Below are 12247 nucleotides of genomic sequence, written 5' to 3' on the forward strand. Positions count from 1 at the left end.
CGCTCGCTCGCTCGCTCGCCCCACGCACGGCCGCCGCGCCTTCGGCCCTTCCGCCCGAGCGCGCTCGGCTCTTTCCGCCGCGGCCGGCGCAGGTGGAGGGGGCGGGGCGGGGGCCGTGCGTGGTGACGCTGCGGGGGGGTGACGCACCGGCGTGCCCCGCCCCCTCCCCCTCCCCGTTCAGGCTCTGGAAAGAGAAGAAAAAAAACTTTCTTTTTTTTTTAATTGAGGAATCAACAGCCGCCATCTTGTCGCGGACCCGACCGGGGCTTCGAGCGCGATCTACTCGGCCCCGCCGGTCCCGGGCCCCACAACCGCCCGCGCACCCCGCTCCGCCCGGCCGGCCCGCTCCGCCCGGCCCTCGGCGCCCGCCCCGGCGGCCCCGCTCGCCTCTCGGCTCGGCCTCCCGGAGCCCGGCGGCGGCGGCGGCGGCAGCGGCGGCGGCGGCGGCGGCGGCGGCGGCGGCACGGGGGTGGGGGGGCCGCGGCGGCGGCGGCGACCCCGCTCGGCGCATTGTTTTTCCTCCCGGCGGCGGCGGCGGCGGCGGCGGCGGGCCGCGGGCGGCGAGCCGAGCCCGGAGCCCCCTCGTCGTCGGGCCGCGAGCGAATTCATTAAGTGGGGCGCGGGGGGGGAGCGAGGCGGCGGCGCGGCACCATGTTCCCGGGGACTGCCTGAGCCGCCCGGCCGGGCGCCGTCGCTGCCAGCCGGGCCCGGGGGGGCGGCCGGGCCGCCTGGGCGCCCCCGCCGCGGAGTGTCGCGCTCGGGAGGCGGGCAGGGGATGAGGGGGCCGCGGCCGGCGGCGGCGGCGGCGGCGGCCGGGGGCGGGCGGTGAGCGCTGCGGGGCGCTGTTGCTGTGGCTGAGATTTGGCCGCCGCCTCCCCCACCCGGCCTCGCTCTCCTCCCCTCGGCGCCCGCCCGCCCGCCGGCCCGCGCTCGCTCGGCGCTCGCTGCTGGCCCGCGGCCGGCCGGGCCCCCGGCCCTGCCGCCCGCCTTCGCGAGCAGGTGAAAATGGCCGAGAACTTGCTGGACGGACCGCCCAACCCCAAACGAGCCAAACTCAGCTCGCCCGGCTTCTCGGCGAATGACAGCACAGGTGAGGAGCGGGCCGGGGGTGTGGGCTCGGCGGGGCGGCGTCCACCCGAGGGCGGCGGACGGAGCCGGGAAGTTCGCGGGCAGCCCGCCTGTCACCGGGCCCGAGGGCGCCGCGCTGGCCCGGGCGCGCCGGGCTCGGCGGAGTTGGCTGCTGTGCCGGCCCGCGACGCAGCCGAGCGGCGCTCGGGATAGGGGGCGCGGGGCGGTGCGGGCGGACGCCCCCCGCGGCCGGCGCGTGGGCGGGGGTCGCGGCCCCTTGCCGCGGTTTCCCCCGGGGCCAGCCGCCCTCTCGGGAGTTAGCACGAAGAAGTTTCGTGGAATGTGTGCCTCGGAAAAACGCGAAGCAGTTATTTTGAAAACTCTTGATCTTTTTTTTCCCTCTCTCTCTCTCTCTCTCTCTGGTGGGTGGGGGCCGCCTTGTCATTCCATTTTTCAAAAACCCGGCCTTCGTTAGGAACGCGTCTGTCATCCGAGCTGCCGTGGCGTGTTTTCACTTACACGCTCAACTTTCAAAGAAAGTTGGCGGATCCTGCGAGTCGTCTGGGCTGCGGCAGCCTCCGCGGGAGCTTTGCTGCTCTCCGGGGTGGGTGCGCGGAGAAGTTGGGTTAAGCCGTGTAGGAATCCCGATGTTTCGGAAGACGTACCAGCAGGATGCTGACTAAGTCACCCACCCACCCGCTATGAAGCAGCTTCCCTGGGAACCCGGGGATCTGCAGGAGCCCGAGAGGTCGCGCGGCTCGCGGGGCGTCCTCCCGGAGCGCCCTCCTGCAGCCGGGCTTGGGAGCGCCGGTTCTCGGCGCGGTCGGTCCAGTGTGGCAGCATCTGAAAACCAGTTTCCGACGAATGGGCGAATGGAATTACACCTGCTGCTCGCAGGCCCCCGGCGGGTGGAAGTCTTCCTGTGACTGGCCACTAGTGTACTGAGGAGCCTGTGCGTGTTCTGGAAACTGAGTTTTGTGGCTTCAGTGTGGAATCCGGTTATGACAGTGGCTTGTAAGTTAGGGAAGGGGTCTAAGACGGTCGGCCTCAGGAGAGTGCCTGGTTAACTTACAGGGTGTTGCCTGGTCCGGGGAGTAGTATGGGGGCTCCCGAAAGTCAGGCAGGGTGCTTTTCTCTTGAACGGCTGGCGGCTGAGCTGGGCTCTGGTTTTAGGAAGGGGACGCACGGGGTGAGAGGTGTGAAGCCGCGCGGTGCACACCCTCCTCTGGGCCCGGCCCTGCAGCCTGCCCGCCCGGTCAGCTCGGAAGCCTCTCCAGTGGCCGCTGGCGTGCGTTTTAGCGCTGCTCTTGTTGGACTTCTGCACGGGGGGGGGGGGGGGGGGACTGAGAGAGACTTGTGCTGCTGTGCACAGAAGGGGCGTGGCCTTTTGGGGTGGCTTCTGTTGCCGGATAGGCCGGGGGATGTGCTGCCAGTCGGACAAAGCTGTTACGGGAAGGGGTTCCCCCAGGTACCCACTGCCTCTCCGTGTCCAGTTTGGGCCCTCGTGAAGCACAGGGCTGCTGAGCTTTTCCAAGTGTGGAACAAAGTCTGTTTTAAAGAATACGAATAATGAAATAACTACTCCAGCTGGGTCGTGAGTTACACGTTTGTCACAGTCACTGGTCTGGACGGGTGTGTTGGTATGGGGACCAAGGACTCAGACGGCTAAACAAGGCACACTTGACAGTAACTCCTAGTCTGGCATCGGGTGCCGAGATGGACATGGATCTTGGTGTCTCTTAAGTAGATAGGTGACTAGGGTATTTACATTCAGTACATTGAAATGATGGGAGAGAGACCTGAGAAAGTAACATTTTTGAGATTTTCAGCCCTATTTTGGTGAGATTTGGGCCGGGTGGTGCAAGCATTGGCCCTGCAAACGTAAGAACCGAGGGAGTGGAATGGCCGGTGTGCCGCGAACCTGAGCACCAGGTCAAGTCTCAGCTGCTCCGCTTCCCATCCTGCTCCTTGCTGTTGTGCCTGGAAGAGCAGAGGAAGATGGCCGGGTGCTTGGGCGCCTGCCACCCACGTCACAGCCCTGGATGGAGTTCCTGGCTCGTGGCTTTGGTCTGGCCCAGCCCTGGCTTTGTGGCCATTTGGGGAGTGAACCAGTACATGAAAGTTCTCTGTCTCTGTAACTCTGATTTTGAAATAAACATATCATTTTTAAACAAATTGAGGGATGGGCGCTGTGTTCTCCAGGGGGACCTGAGGGTTTGGAGAGAGAGGAGAAGGCCGCCTCGGCAGCCTGAGCACCGGGAGCAGCTTGTGAGGTACTGAGGCCAGGGGAGCCGGCCCAGGGCGCGTCCCTGCCTGGAGGTGCCTGGGAGCAGCAGTGGCTGAGAGGAGGAAGCGCTGATGTTGAGGCCCTCACCGGCGGGGGCTGCCTGCGCGGCGCTTGCCGTCCATCTGGGGAGCGTCGAGGTAGGCACCGGACGCCGCGGGACGGGCTGGACGGGCCGGCGCATCCGAGCGTTCAGTGAACCGTTGCCACCAGTGACAGATGGTAGTCACTGAAGGCTGGGAGGGCTCAGAGAGATGGCGTGGGGACGGGCATGTGCCCCAGAGCAAGGGAGCAGGGGCCAGGAGGGAACCGTCCTTCCCCCACTGGCGGCGCGGCGTAGACGCGGATGTGGCCGCCACATCGGCCACACGGCGGTCTTTTCTTGCCCTCTCTCACGGATGCAGGCTCTCCTTAGCATCCTCTATTTTAAGTGTGGCCTTTGTGTTACCAGCTGTGTGTGCTTGGAACCTTCTTTTTAATATGTCTAAGTTAAAGTAGCATGTTAGTGTCTCAATATTGAGGGGTATGATTTCACAGTGTGGGGGAAACAGGCAGGCAGGCAGGAAACTATCTGGGGGTCCATCATGACAAAGTTTTTAAGAACGAGTATGGGTGTGTCATCCCGTGCTGTAGGAGGCTCTGAGCAGTCGTGGCGTTTGATCAGTGCCGTGGAGAGCGTGTTCAGAAAAGCCTGTGGTAAATGCAGTTCCTGGCCACAGTATTTGGATGAAGGGATGATCTTCTCTCTGCGTGCAGGACTTTACACATCGGCGTTTCCCTGTGCCATCTTAGTGTGGTCCTTCCAGCATCCTGTGTGGTGGGAGGCAGAGGTACCGTCATTGCTGTTTTCTGGGCACGGACTTAGACACGGGAGAGGTGGTCTGCCCAAAGCAGCGTGAAGGGCTGGCGCCAGAGCCGGACCTCCACCGTGGAAGCAGGCACTTGCGTATATGTTTTGTAGATCTGCATCCAGACACATTGACCTTGCTTGTGAGCTCAGGAGACTGCCATGCTTGGGAGGTTTAAACAGCATCACTCCAGCCAGTGTGTTCAGTCCCTTTGGGGGAAGTTTGTAACTGGCCGCGTCGAGGGGTGCAGGAGCAAGACTCGCGCTTCTCTCAGGCTCTGGTGTTAGTCTCAGTCTGTGAAGTCGCGTGGGCCCACGTTCCCCTGTGCTGCAGGTTAGTTTACCTCACTGCCAAGTTCTGTCTAAACAGGAAGTGAGTTTTCTGGGGACTCCTGGAGCTAGGTCTTTGTGACTTTGCCTTGCTTTCACTTGGTACAAAAGCAGGGGCTTGTGAGAGGGTCCAGTGCCTGCCGTGGAGGGCGTGGAAATGGAGCACCCCGAGGGTGCCTTAGCAGTCACCGGAAGGTTGGGAATCACTTCCGGTGTGGCACTCAGGTTTGGTCCTGTGATTCTTTTTTTTTTTTTTTTTTTTTTGACAGGCAGAGTGGACAGTGAGAGAGACAGAGAGAAAGGTCTTCCTTTTGCCGTTGGTTCACCCTCCAATGGCCGCCACTGCCAGCACGCTGCGGCCGGCGCACCGCGCTGATCCGATGGCAGGAGCCAGGTGCTTCTCCTGGTCTCCCATGGGGTGCAGGGCCCAAGCACTTGGGCCATCCTCCACTGCACTCCCGGGCCACAGCAGAGAGCTGGCCTGGAAGAGGGGCAACCGGGACAGAATCTGGCACCCTGACCGGGACTAGAACCCGGTGTGCTGGTGCCGCAAGGCGGAGGATTAGCCTAGTGAGCTGCGGCGCCGGCCGGGACTGTGATTCTTAAGCATAACTGCAAGGACTTGTGCAGGGCTGAGGCTGGGGTCGTGAGTGCATTTCTGCAGCTTCTAGGTTGTGCCGTGGGGTTGTGTGATGAAGTGTGCCATTACTTGGGGCTCCCTCCGCTGTGCTTAGTTTCTGCTTAATGTGTTTTAAAATACAATGGCTAAAAAGGAGTTTTCTAGAGTGTTCTTGCTATCTCACGTCCTTGTGAGTCTTTGAGGGTTGGAAAGCCTTGCCAGTTTAGTTTTGGGGAAACATTCGGGCACACTTGGAGTGCCTTCCAGGAATCAGAGGGGCTGTGCTCTGGGGAGGTGGTTGTAGCCAGAGCTTCCCAGAGCCCTCGTCTGCTGATGGTGCTGTTGCCATTCTCAAACCTCACTGACCCTGAACCCTTCTATTTTATTTTTAAGACTTGTTTTGTGTTGTTAGAAAGGTAGAGTTACGGGGTGGGGTGGGGGAGAGATCTTCCATCCTGTGGTTTACTCCCCAGATGGCTGCAGTGGCCTGGGTGGGCCAGGCCAAAGCCAGGAGCTGGGAGCTTCTTGGGCCATCTAATGCTTTTCCAGGCCATTAGCAGGGAGCTGGATTAGAAGTGGAGCAGCTGGGACATGCATGTGCCCATGTGGGATGCTAGTGGCATCACAAGCAGTGGCTTTAACCTCTATGCTGCTGTGTCGGCCCCTGGAACGTCTTTGGTGTTATGCAAAAGGGTTGGCAGACTTTATGTAGAGGGTCAGAGTGCGGGCGAGTTTTTGACTTTGTGTGCCATGTGGTCTGCGTTACCACTCTGTGGTCATTTCAGTCAGAAAGCAGCCATAGGCAACATGGATGTGAATGGCTGTGGCGTGGGGAGACTTGAGTTCCAGTGACTGGCCCCGGGATGGAGGTTGCATTACCCTGGTGGGGTGTGGGGCTGACTCCCGAGCCCCTGTCTGAGTGGTGGGTGCCCTGCTGCCCTAGGCAGGTTGTCAGGAAGGGTGGCTGCGCAGTAGCAGCACAGGCCTCCTAGCACCCACTGTGTGCTGGCCTGGACACTGACCGTGAAGTGAAGTGGGGAAGAGGGGCGGTGGGATGGCCTTGAGCTCAAGGTGCAGCGGGTGAGACAGACACTCGGGAGCTCGTTAGCAGCCTCTGTTGTATTCTTATCAGTTTTATGTACTACTTTATTTATGATGAGAGCTAAGTGTAACCGAACGCCAGGTGACTTTAGGAAGAGGGGTTTTGCCTTCTGCAGAGCCAGTGGCCTGCACAGCATTCTCCTCGGGCCCCGCCCTGGGAGCTGGAGCTGTGCCCGCACACCCTAGGTCCTCAGGAAATGTTTGAGAAAGAACACACAGTATTTGCCCTGCAAAGTTGTCACGGTTTTCTTCAGATTTTGCTTTTGAGCTTATTGCCACCAGTCAGGTCTGTTCTTTGTTCTGTGGCCCCACGTTCTGTACCTGTGCACTCTGGCCCAGCGGCAGGTGCTCAGGCCAGAGCATGTTTGGGGCGAGTTCCATCAGACTCAGTTTCCCCTCCGTGCAATGGCGGTCACAGCTCCTGTCGCAGTTGGGGATGCTGTGTGGGACGCCTGGGCTGGGCGAGTGTTCAGGAGGGGTGCGAGCACCAGGTTGGTGGAACCGAGGCCTGTTGCTCTGGTTCTGGAAGGGACAGCAGCCTTGTGCGTGTCCACAGAGGCCTGCCTGTGGCCCGCGTGGTGGTTCAGCGCCAGGGATTCTGTCGTCTGTGCTGCTGGTCGTACCTCTGTTTTCAATTGCAGTTTAAAAATGGGAACATAATGGCTATGACATTTTAAAATTACAGAAGTGTAAGTGGCATGCATTCTGAAAATCCTGGTAATCTGAAGCAAAGTTCATGGGCTGCTCAAGCAGCAGATGAATGAATGTATGATTTTGTTCTTTCTTATATACAATATACTCAAGTGTGAGGTACCCATTGAGCAAAGCAGTGTACCAAGGATTCTGGTAGATGCCTTTTTTTTTTTTTTTTAATTTATTTACTTAGGCCGAAATTACAGACACAAAGAGGGGGACACAGAGAGGTTTTCCATCCGTTGGTTCACTCCCCAGATGGCTGCAACTGCTGGAGCTGGGCCTGTCCGAAGCCAGGAGCTTCTTCCTGGTCTTTTGTGTGGGTGCAGGGGCCCAAGCATTTGGACCGTCTTCCACTGCTTTCCTAGGCCATTAGCAGGGAGGTGGAGCAGCCAGGAATTGAACCAGCACCCATATGGGATTCTGGTCCCGCAGGCAGAGACTTAACTACTACACCAAAGTGCCAGCCCCATAGATAGCTTGGAGAACTGTGTTGACAAGACTTGGAGGTGACACTTAAGAATTCAAAATGCAACCAAGTGTAAAAATGAGTCTGAAAAGGCCACGAGAGGAGGGCTGCGTGCATTCTTTCCTGGGTTCCTGGGTTGGACACTGTGTGAAGCAGCCCCGGAAGTGGCTTGGGGACCCTGGGCTGAGGGAAAGCCATTCATCAGGAGTAGTTGGGCCTCCTCACGACCCCTGCAGAGCCAGAGTGGAGCCAGGCAGTGGGTGAATCCTGCTCATCTTGGGTGGCCCCTGGGCTGCTGTTGTGACCTGTGGCAGCTTCTGGTTGTGCAGGGTCTCTTGGAGGCTCTGGCACTGTTGGCACCGCCCCGTGTTTTGGGCGTATGTGCCTGGCGTTCCCTTCTGGCTCCTCTGTTCAGAATGTGGGCTCTGGCCTGTGCTGTCTTCACCTGGGGAGAGGATGCCGCCCTTCCCAGTTAGGGCTTCAGCCTGGATTTCCCAGTCTGGGAGAAATGTAAGTCATTGCAGCCACACTTGTGCAGTTTTTCCGGATTCCACCTCTTGGGGGGTGCCACGACGGGGCGTGCGCAGGAACCCCTGGAGCGCCCTGCAGAGGTCAGGTGCGTGCTGTGGAGGCTTTGAGCTTGAGCACTGCACACCTGCACGAGACGCAAGAAGTGAGCAAAACCAGCTGTTCCTCTTTGAAACTTTCAGGCAGTGTGGAGAATGGTCGTCTTTGAGAACTGCCTTTGGCGTGTTTTCTGGTTCTAAACTTAGGGAGTAAGGCTGTTTTTGAGGTCTGCGTCTTAAAGTTGAATTTGTTTTTAAGCTTACCCTTCAAAAAGACCTGGATATCATCCCGTGTGACATTTCCCCCGGTGTTCCATTTCCATTAAGCAAAAAAATGTTTAGTTGAACCACTGCTAAGAATAGTAAAATCTAATGGTGAAAATTATTCCACTTGCTTACATCTGACTCTCATTTCTAGGTGTCCCGTCTGCTGCTGTTTGAAAATGTCCTCCTTTGTGCCTCACTCTGTATGTAGGTGTTACAGCTGTGCTTACGTCACCTTCAGTAAGCAGAGAAAAAGAGCCACTTGGTAGGGCCGTGAATTCTGTCATAAAGTAACTTCTTGTCATAGTCCAAAAGTGTTCTCTTTCCCCTGTTTTGTAATTTTCTTACCTAAATTACACTACCTATACACACTTTATAGTTAGAATAACTAGTGAAATAGCAAGAAAAATAAACTACTGTTCTTTGTGGTAGCCTATAGGAGAGGCTTGTGCGATATTTAAATAGACTTGACTCTGGGATTTGGTTGCAAACTGATGACACTCAGGAGCTATGGAAATCTGTCAAATAATTAGGGACAATTATGAAGTAGAAGAGCTTGACCCAATTCCTTTGGATTAAAATATTTTGAGTATTTGTCACCTGATTAAAAGTAGAACCTTCTAAGCATGACTCAGAGTTGAAGGAAATGTCAGAGCTTTTTATTCCGGGTCCCAGCATGTGTGCCGTGGAGGCGGCTCTGGCTCCAGCTCAGGTGGACGCGGAATCCTGGCTGCTTGGCTCTTGAGCACTGTGTCTTGGGCCAGGGGCCATCTTTGAGCTCTGGGCAGTGTGTGTGTGTGCCTGTGTGTGTGTGCGTGAACACAGCGGGCTACAAAGGGATGCTTAGCATTTCTGCTCACTCTGACTGGCTGTAGCTGTGGGGCTGCTGCGGTACCTGGCATGTAGCAGGTCGAGGCAGCTGTATTTGTGTTAGACATCATCCACCCCTCTGGCTGGTGAGGACACGGCTGGTGTAGTCCAAGGCCAACCCAGAACCAGACACTCGGAGCTTCTCGAGGGTAAACCTGAAGCTGCCGCCCCTGCTGCTACCAAGTCTGGCGAAGCTTCAGTCCCGGTTTGTAAAAGAATGGAGTAAGCCAAGTAAGAATCGGTAGTCCTGCAGAGTGGTGCTAGCTTGACTCACATCACTCATCCTGCCTTTGCAACGCAACTGATCGTTATTGGAAAATTGAACTCTGGTGAAATGGAACTGCTTTTCTAGTAATTATTCCAGAGCAGTGACTGGAAATAGGTTAGGATTTAGTGAAAAAGGGAGTGTGAGTACAGAGAAATTACAAAAGTGGTCTTTGTGTTCTAGGAGACAAGAATTAGGGAGGTGCTGAGAGCAACAGTGCAGTGAGATTCCCTCCCTGGTCCAGCTTGGTCAGTTTGGAAGGAACCGACCAGCTCTGTGTGTGCTGTGAGAGTTTCCTCTTTGTACAGATTCTGTAGTGGGAAGTTGTGTCAATGGCGATTACTAATTTTCCGTTCTCCTAGGTATTTTAAGTGTGGTGACTTCAGTTTTTGCTGGTAAAAATTGTCCCATGGTGGACAAAGGATTTTTGGTGCTGACTTGTGGGTCTTTGCGTTAGATCCTGTTCACGTGCTTAGCTGTGCTGCTCTGTGGGAAGTGCGACAGAACACTGGTGGGCTTTCTGCAGGATTTCGGCGGTGGCTCTGCCGTGGGAATCCGGTGTTCGCCCCGCGCATCCTGCCCTGTGGGTTGCACTTCTCTCTGAAAGCCTGAGAGAGGACTGCTCACTGTCTTGAGAGTTCAGGTTGCAGCCCTCCCTGATGGCTTTCTCTGGCTGGGACGGTTGGAGGACGAGCAGGTTTCTTAGCAGAGGGAATCGATTCGGACGTGTCCTGAGTTCGAGTTGTGATGTGCTTGAGAACGGAGGTCGGTGCTGTCATGGGAACTGTGTGGTGATGTACGTTTTGTGACTGCAGCTGCCCGGCCCTGGGACAAGGTGGTGTGGCGCTGCGTGGTTTAGATGTGGCTGCTGTGCCTCAGAATGCAACCTTGAGTTTTCCAGTGGCTGCATGTGGCTAGTGGTGAGAGCTTTTAAAAGCGGGAGCCTTTCTCAGTGCCCCTGGCTTGGGTCTCAGTTCTAGTCCCTTCACTCTTCGGTTCCGCAGTGTTTCAGTGGAGATGACGTGTGGGGCACTTTGAGTGGCTGCTCCTGTCCTCTAGGAACTCTGAAGGGTGTGGCAGTATTCAGAGCTCCCTGCCACCAGTTCTGTCCTTGCTTCAGGCTGGGTGGCCAGGGAGACTTGTCAGGAAGGACCTCGGTGTTCACTCGGGTGAGGGGAGAGCTAGCCTGGGCATGTGACAGCCGTGTGAGGTCTCTGAGAACTTCAAATGTCAAAACAAGGGGTGCAGGTCACCCTGTTAGGGCTGAGACAAAGAATACAGCATTTAAGAAAATCCCATCCTGTCCAGAGTAGTTGGGGCAGAGCTGTTGTGACTGTGTTTTTCATAAGTTGAGATCACCTTCTTCCCAAAGTGTGCTTTTCCATCCAGTCTCAAATCTTGAGAGACACTGGTAGCTGTCGTCCCCTCCCCCAGTTCCATTTTTGGGAGGAGAAGGACCCTGTGGAAAGCAGCTTAAGAACTGCAATTATGACGGGGTCTTTAGCCTAGTGGTTAGGACACCCCCCTCCCACACCACAGTACCTGAGCGCAGTTTCCAGCTCCCTCTCCTGACTCCAGCGTCCTGAGTGATTGAGTCCCTCCCACCCGCTGGGAGACCTGAGTTGCATTCCTGGCTCCTGCCTTAGGCCCCAGCCCAACCCTATTTGTAGCAGACATTTGGGGAGTGAACCAGTGATAGGAGCTCGGTGTCTCTGCCTCTCAAAAATAAAATAAGATATAAAATGAAACAAAAAAATTTCAACTAGTGTTCTTATTTAAGATGTTAGGAAATTTTTGTTCAAGCAGGAGAATTTTCTTCAAAAGGATTTTAAAAGAATTTCTTTTGACTAGATGATACGTTGATGTTTCAAAATTTCAAAACATAAATAAAGAATACTGGCTGACAAACTTCCTTCCTGTCCTTTCTGGAGCTGCCCTTTCCCCTCCAGGCAGGAGGCAGTGTTAGCTGTTTCTCAGGTGTCACTGTAGAGATAGACTGTGCATAGCCAGGCAGACACAGCCTCGTCTTTTGTAGAATAGTTTTCAAGGTTGTTTCTCAAAGTTTTATTTGTATTTACTTGAAAGAGAGAGATCCCTCATCTGCTGGTTCCCTCCCCAGGTGCCTGCAGCAGCCAGGACTAGGAGCCCAGAATTCAGCTCAGATAGCCTCTGGTGTGGCAGGGACCCACGTTCTTGAGCCATCATTCTCTGCCTTCCAAGGTGTGTGTTAGGGGGCCCGGCATTGTGCGCAGTGGGTTGTGTCAGTGCCTGTGATGCGGGCATCCCATATGAGCCGGTCTTGGTCCATGCTAATGTGCCTGTGCTTGGGCCCCTCCTATCCACACGGGAGACCTGGATGACGCTCCTGGTTTCAGCCTGGTGCAGCCCCAGCTATTGTAGCCGGTTGGGGTATGGACTGGCAGGTGTAAGATCTCTTTCGATCTCTAACTCTGCCTTTCAAAAAAGTCTTGCCTTTTTTTCTTTCCTTCTTTCTTTTTAAGGTGTGTTAGCAGGAAGCTGGGATGAATTATGGAGCTAAGACTCCAAACCAAGCGCTCTGATGTTGGATGCAGGTGTCTTGAGTGGTAACTCAACTGCTGTATCAAATGCACGTCCCTCTTACTCTTTTTACTTTATTACATGGTGGTGTTCTGTGAGTACTTTGCAGACTGATAAATATTTCAGCTGCTGAAAATACTAATATTCAAAGAGCGGGCTTCATTCTAAAAGCTTTAATTTTTAATGGTAAAATCCTTTGGTGCTATAATTAGATAAGTAACAAATTATTTTAGTGTTTTCATTATATGAGATGAATAGGAAAAATGGAAGTTTTAGAAAAATTAATTGCATGTCATCTGGAATACTAAGCGT

At 55.6% G+C, this 12247-nt stretch overlaps 1 protein-coding gene across 3 annotated transcripts in view; it reads left to right on the forward strand.

Moving 5' to 3' along the window:
• Nucleotides 1–241: 241 nt before the first annotated feature.
• The window catches only part of CREBBP (CREB binding protein), a 134692-nt gene continuing 122686 nt past the window's right edge, over nucleotides 242–12247 (forward strand). For 2 of the 3 annotated variants that reach the window (XM_051836278.2, XM_070063983.1), the window contains exon 1: nucleotides 242–1090. In XM_051836278.2, the coding sequence (XP_051692238.2) occupies nucleotides 1006–1090 (85 nt within the window). In that variant the 5' untranslated portion in view covers nucleotides 242–1005. The remainder of the gene's footprint in view (nucleotides 1091–12247) is intronic. The other variant, XM_070063984.1, reaches the window with a different exon arrangement.

The sequence above is a fragment of the Oryctolagus cuniculus genome, chromosome 19, assembly GCF_964237555.1.
Source record: "Oryctolagus cuniculus chromosome 19, mOryCun1.1, whole genome shotgun sequence".
Lineage (NCBI taxonomy): Eukaryota > Metazoa > Chordata > Mammalia > Lagomorpha > Leporidae > Oryctolagus > Oryctolagus cuniculus.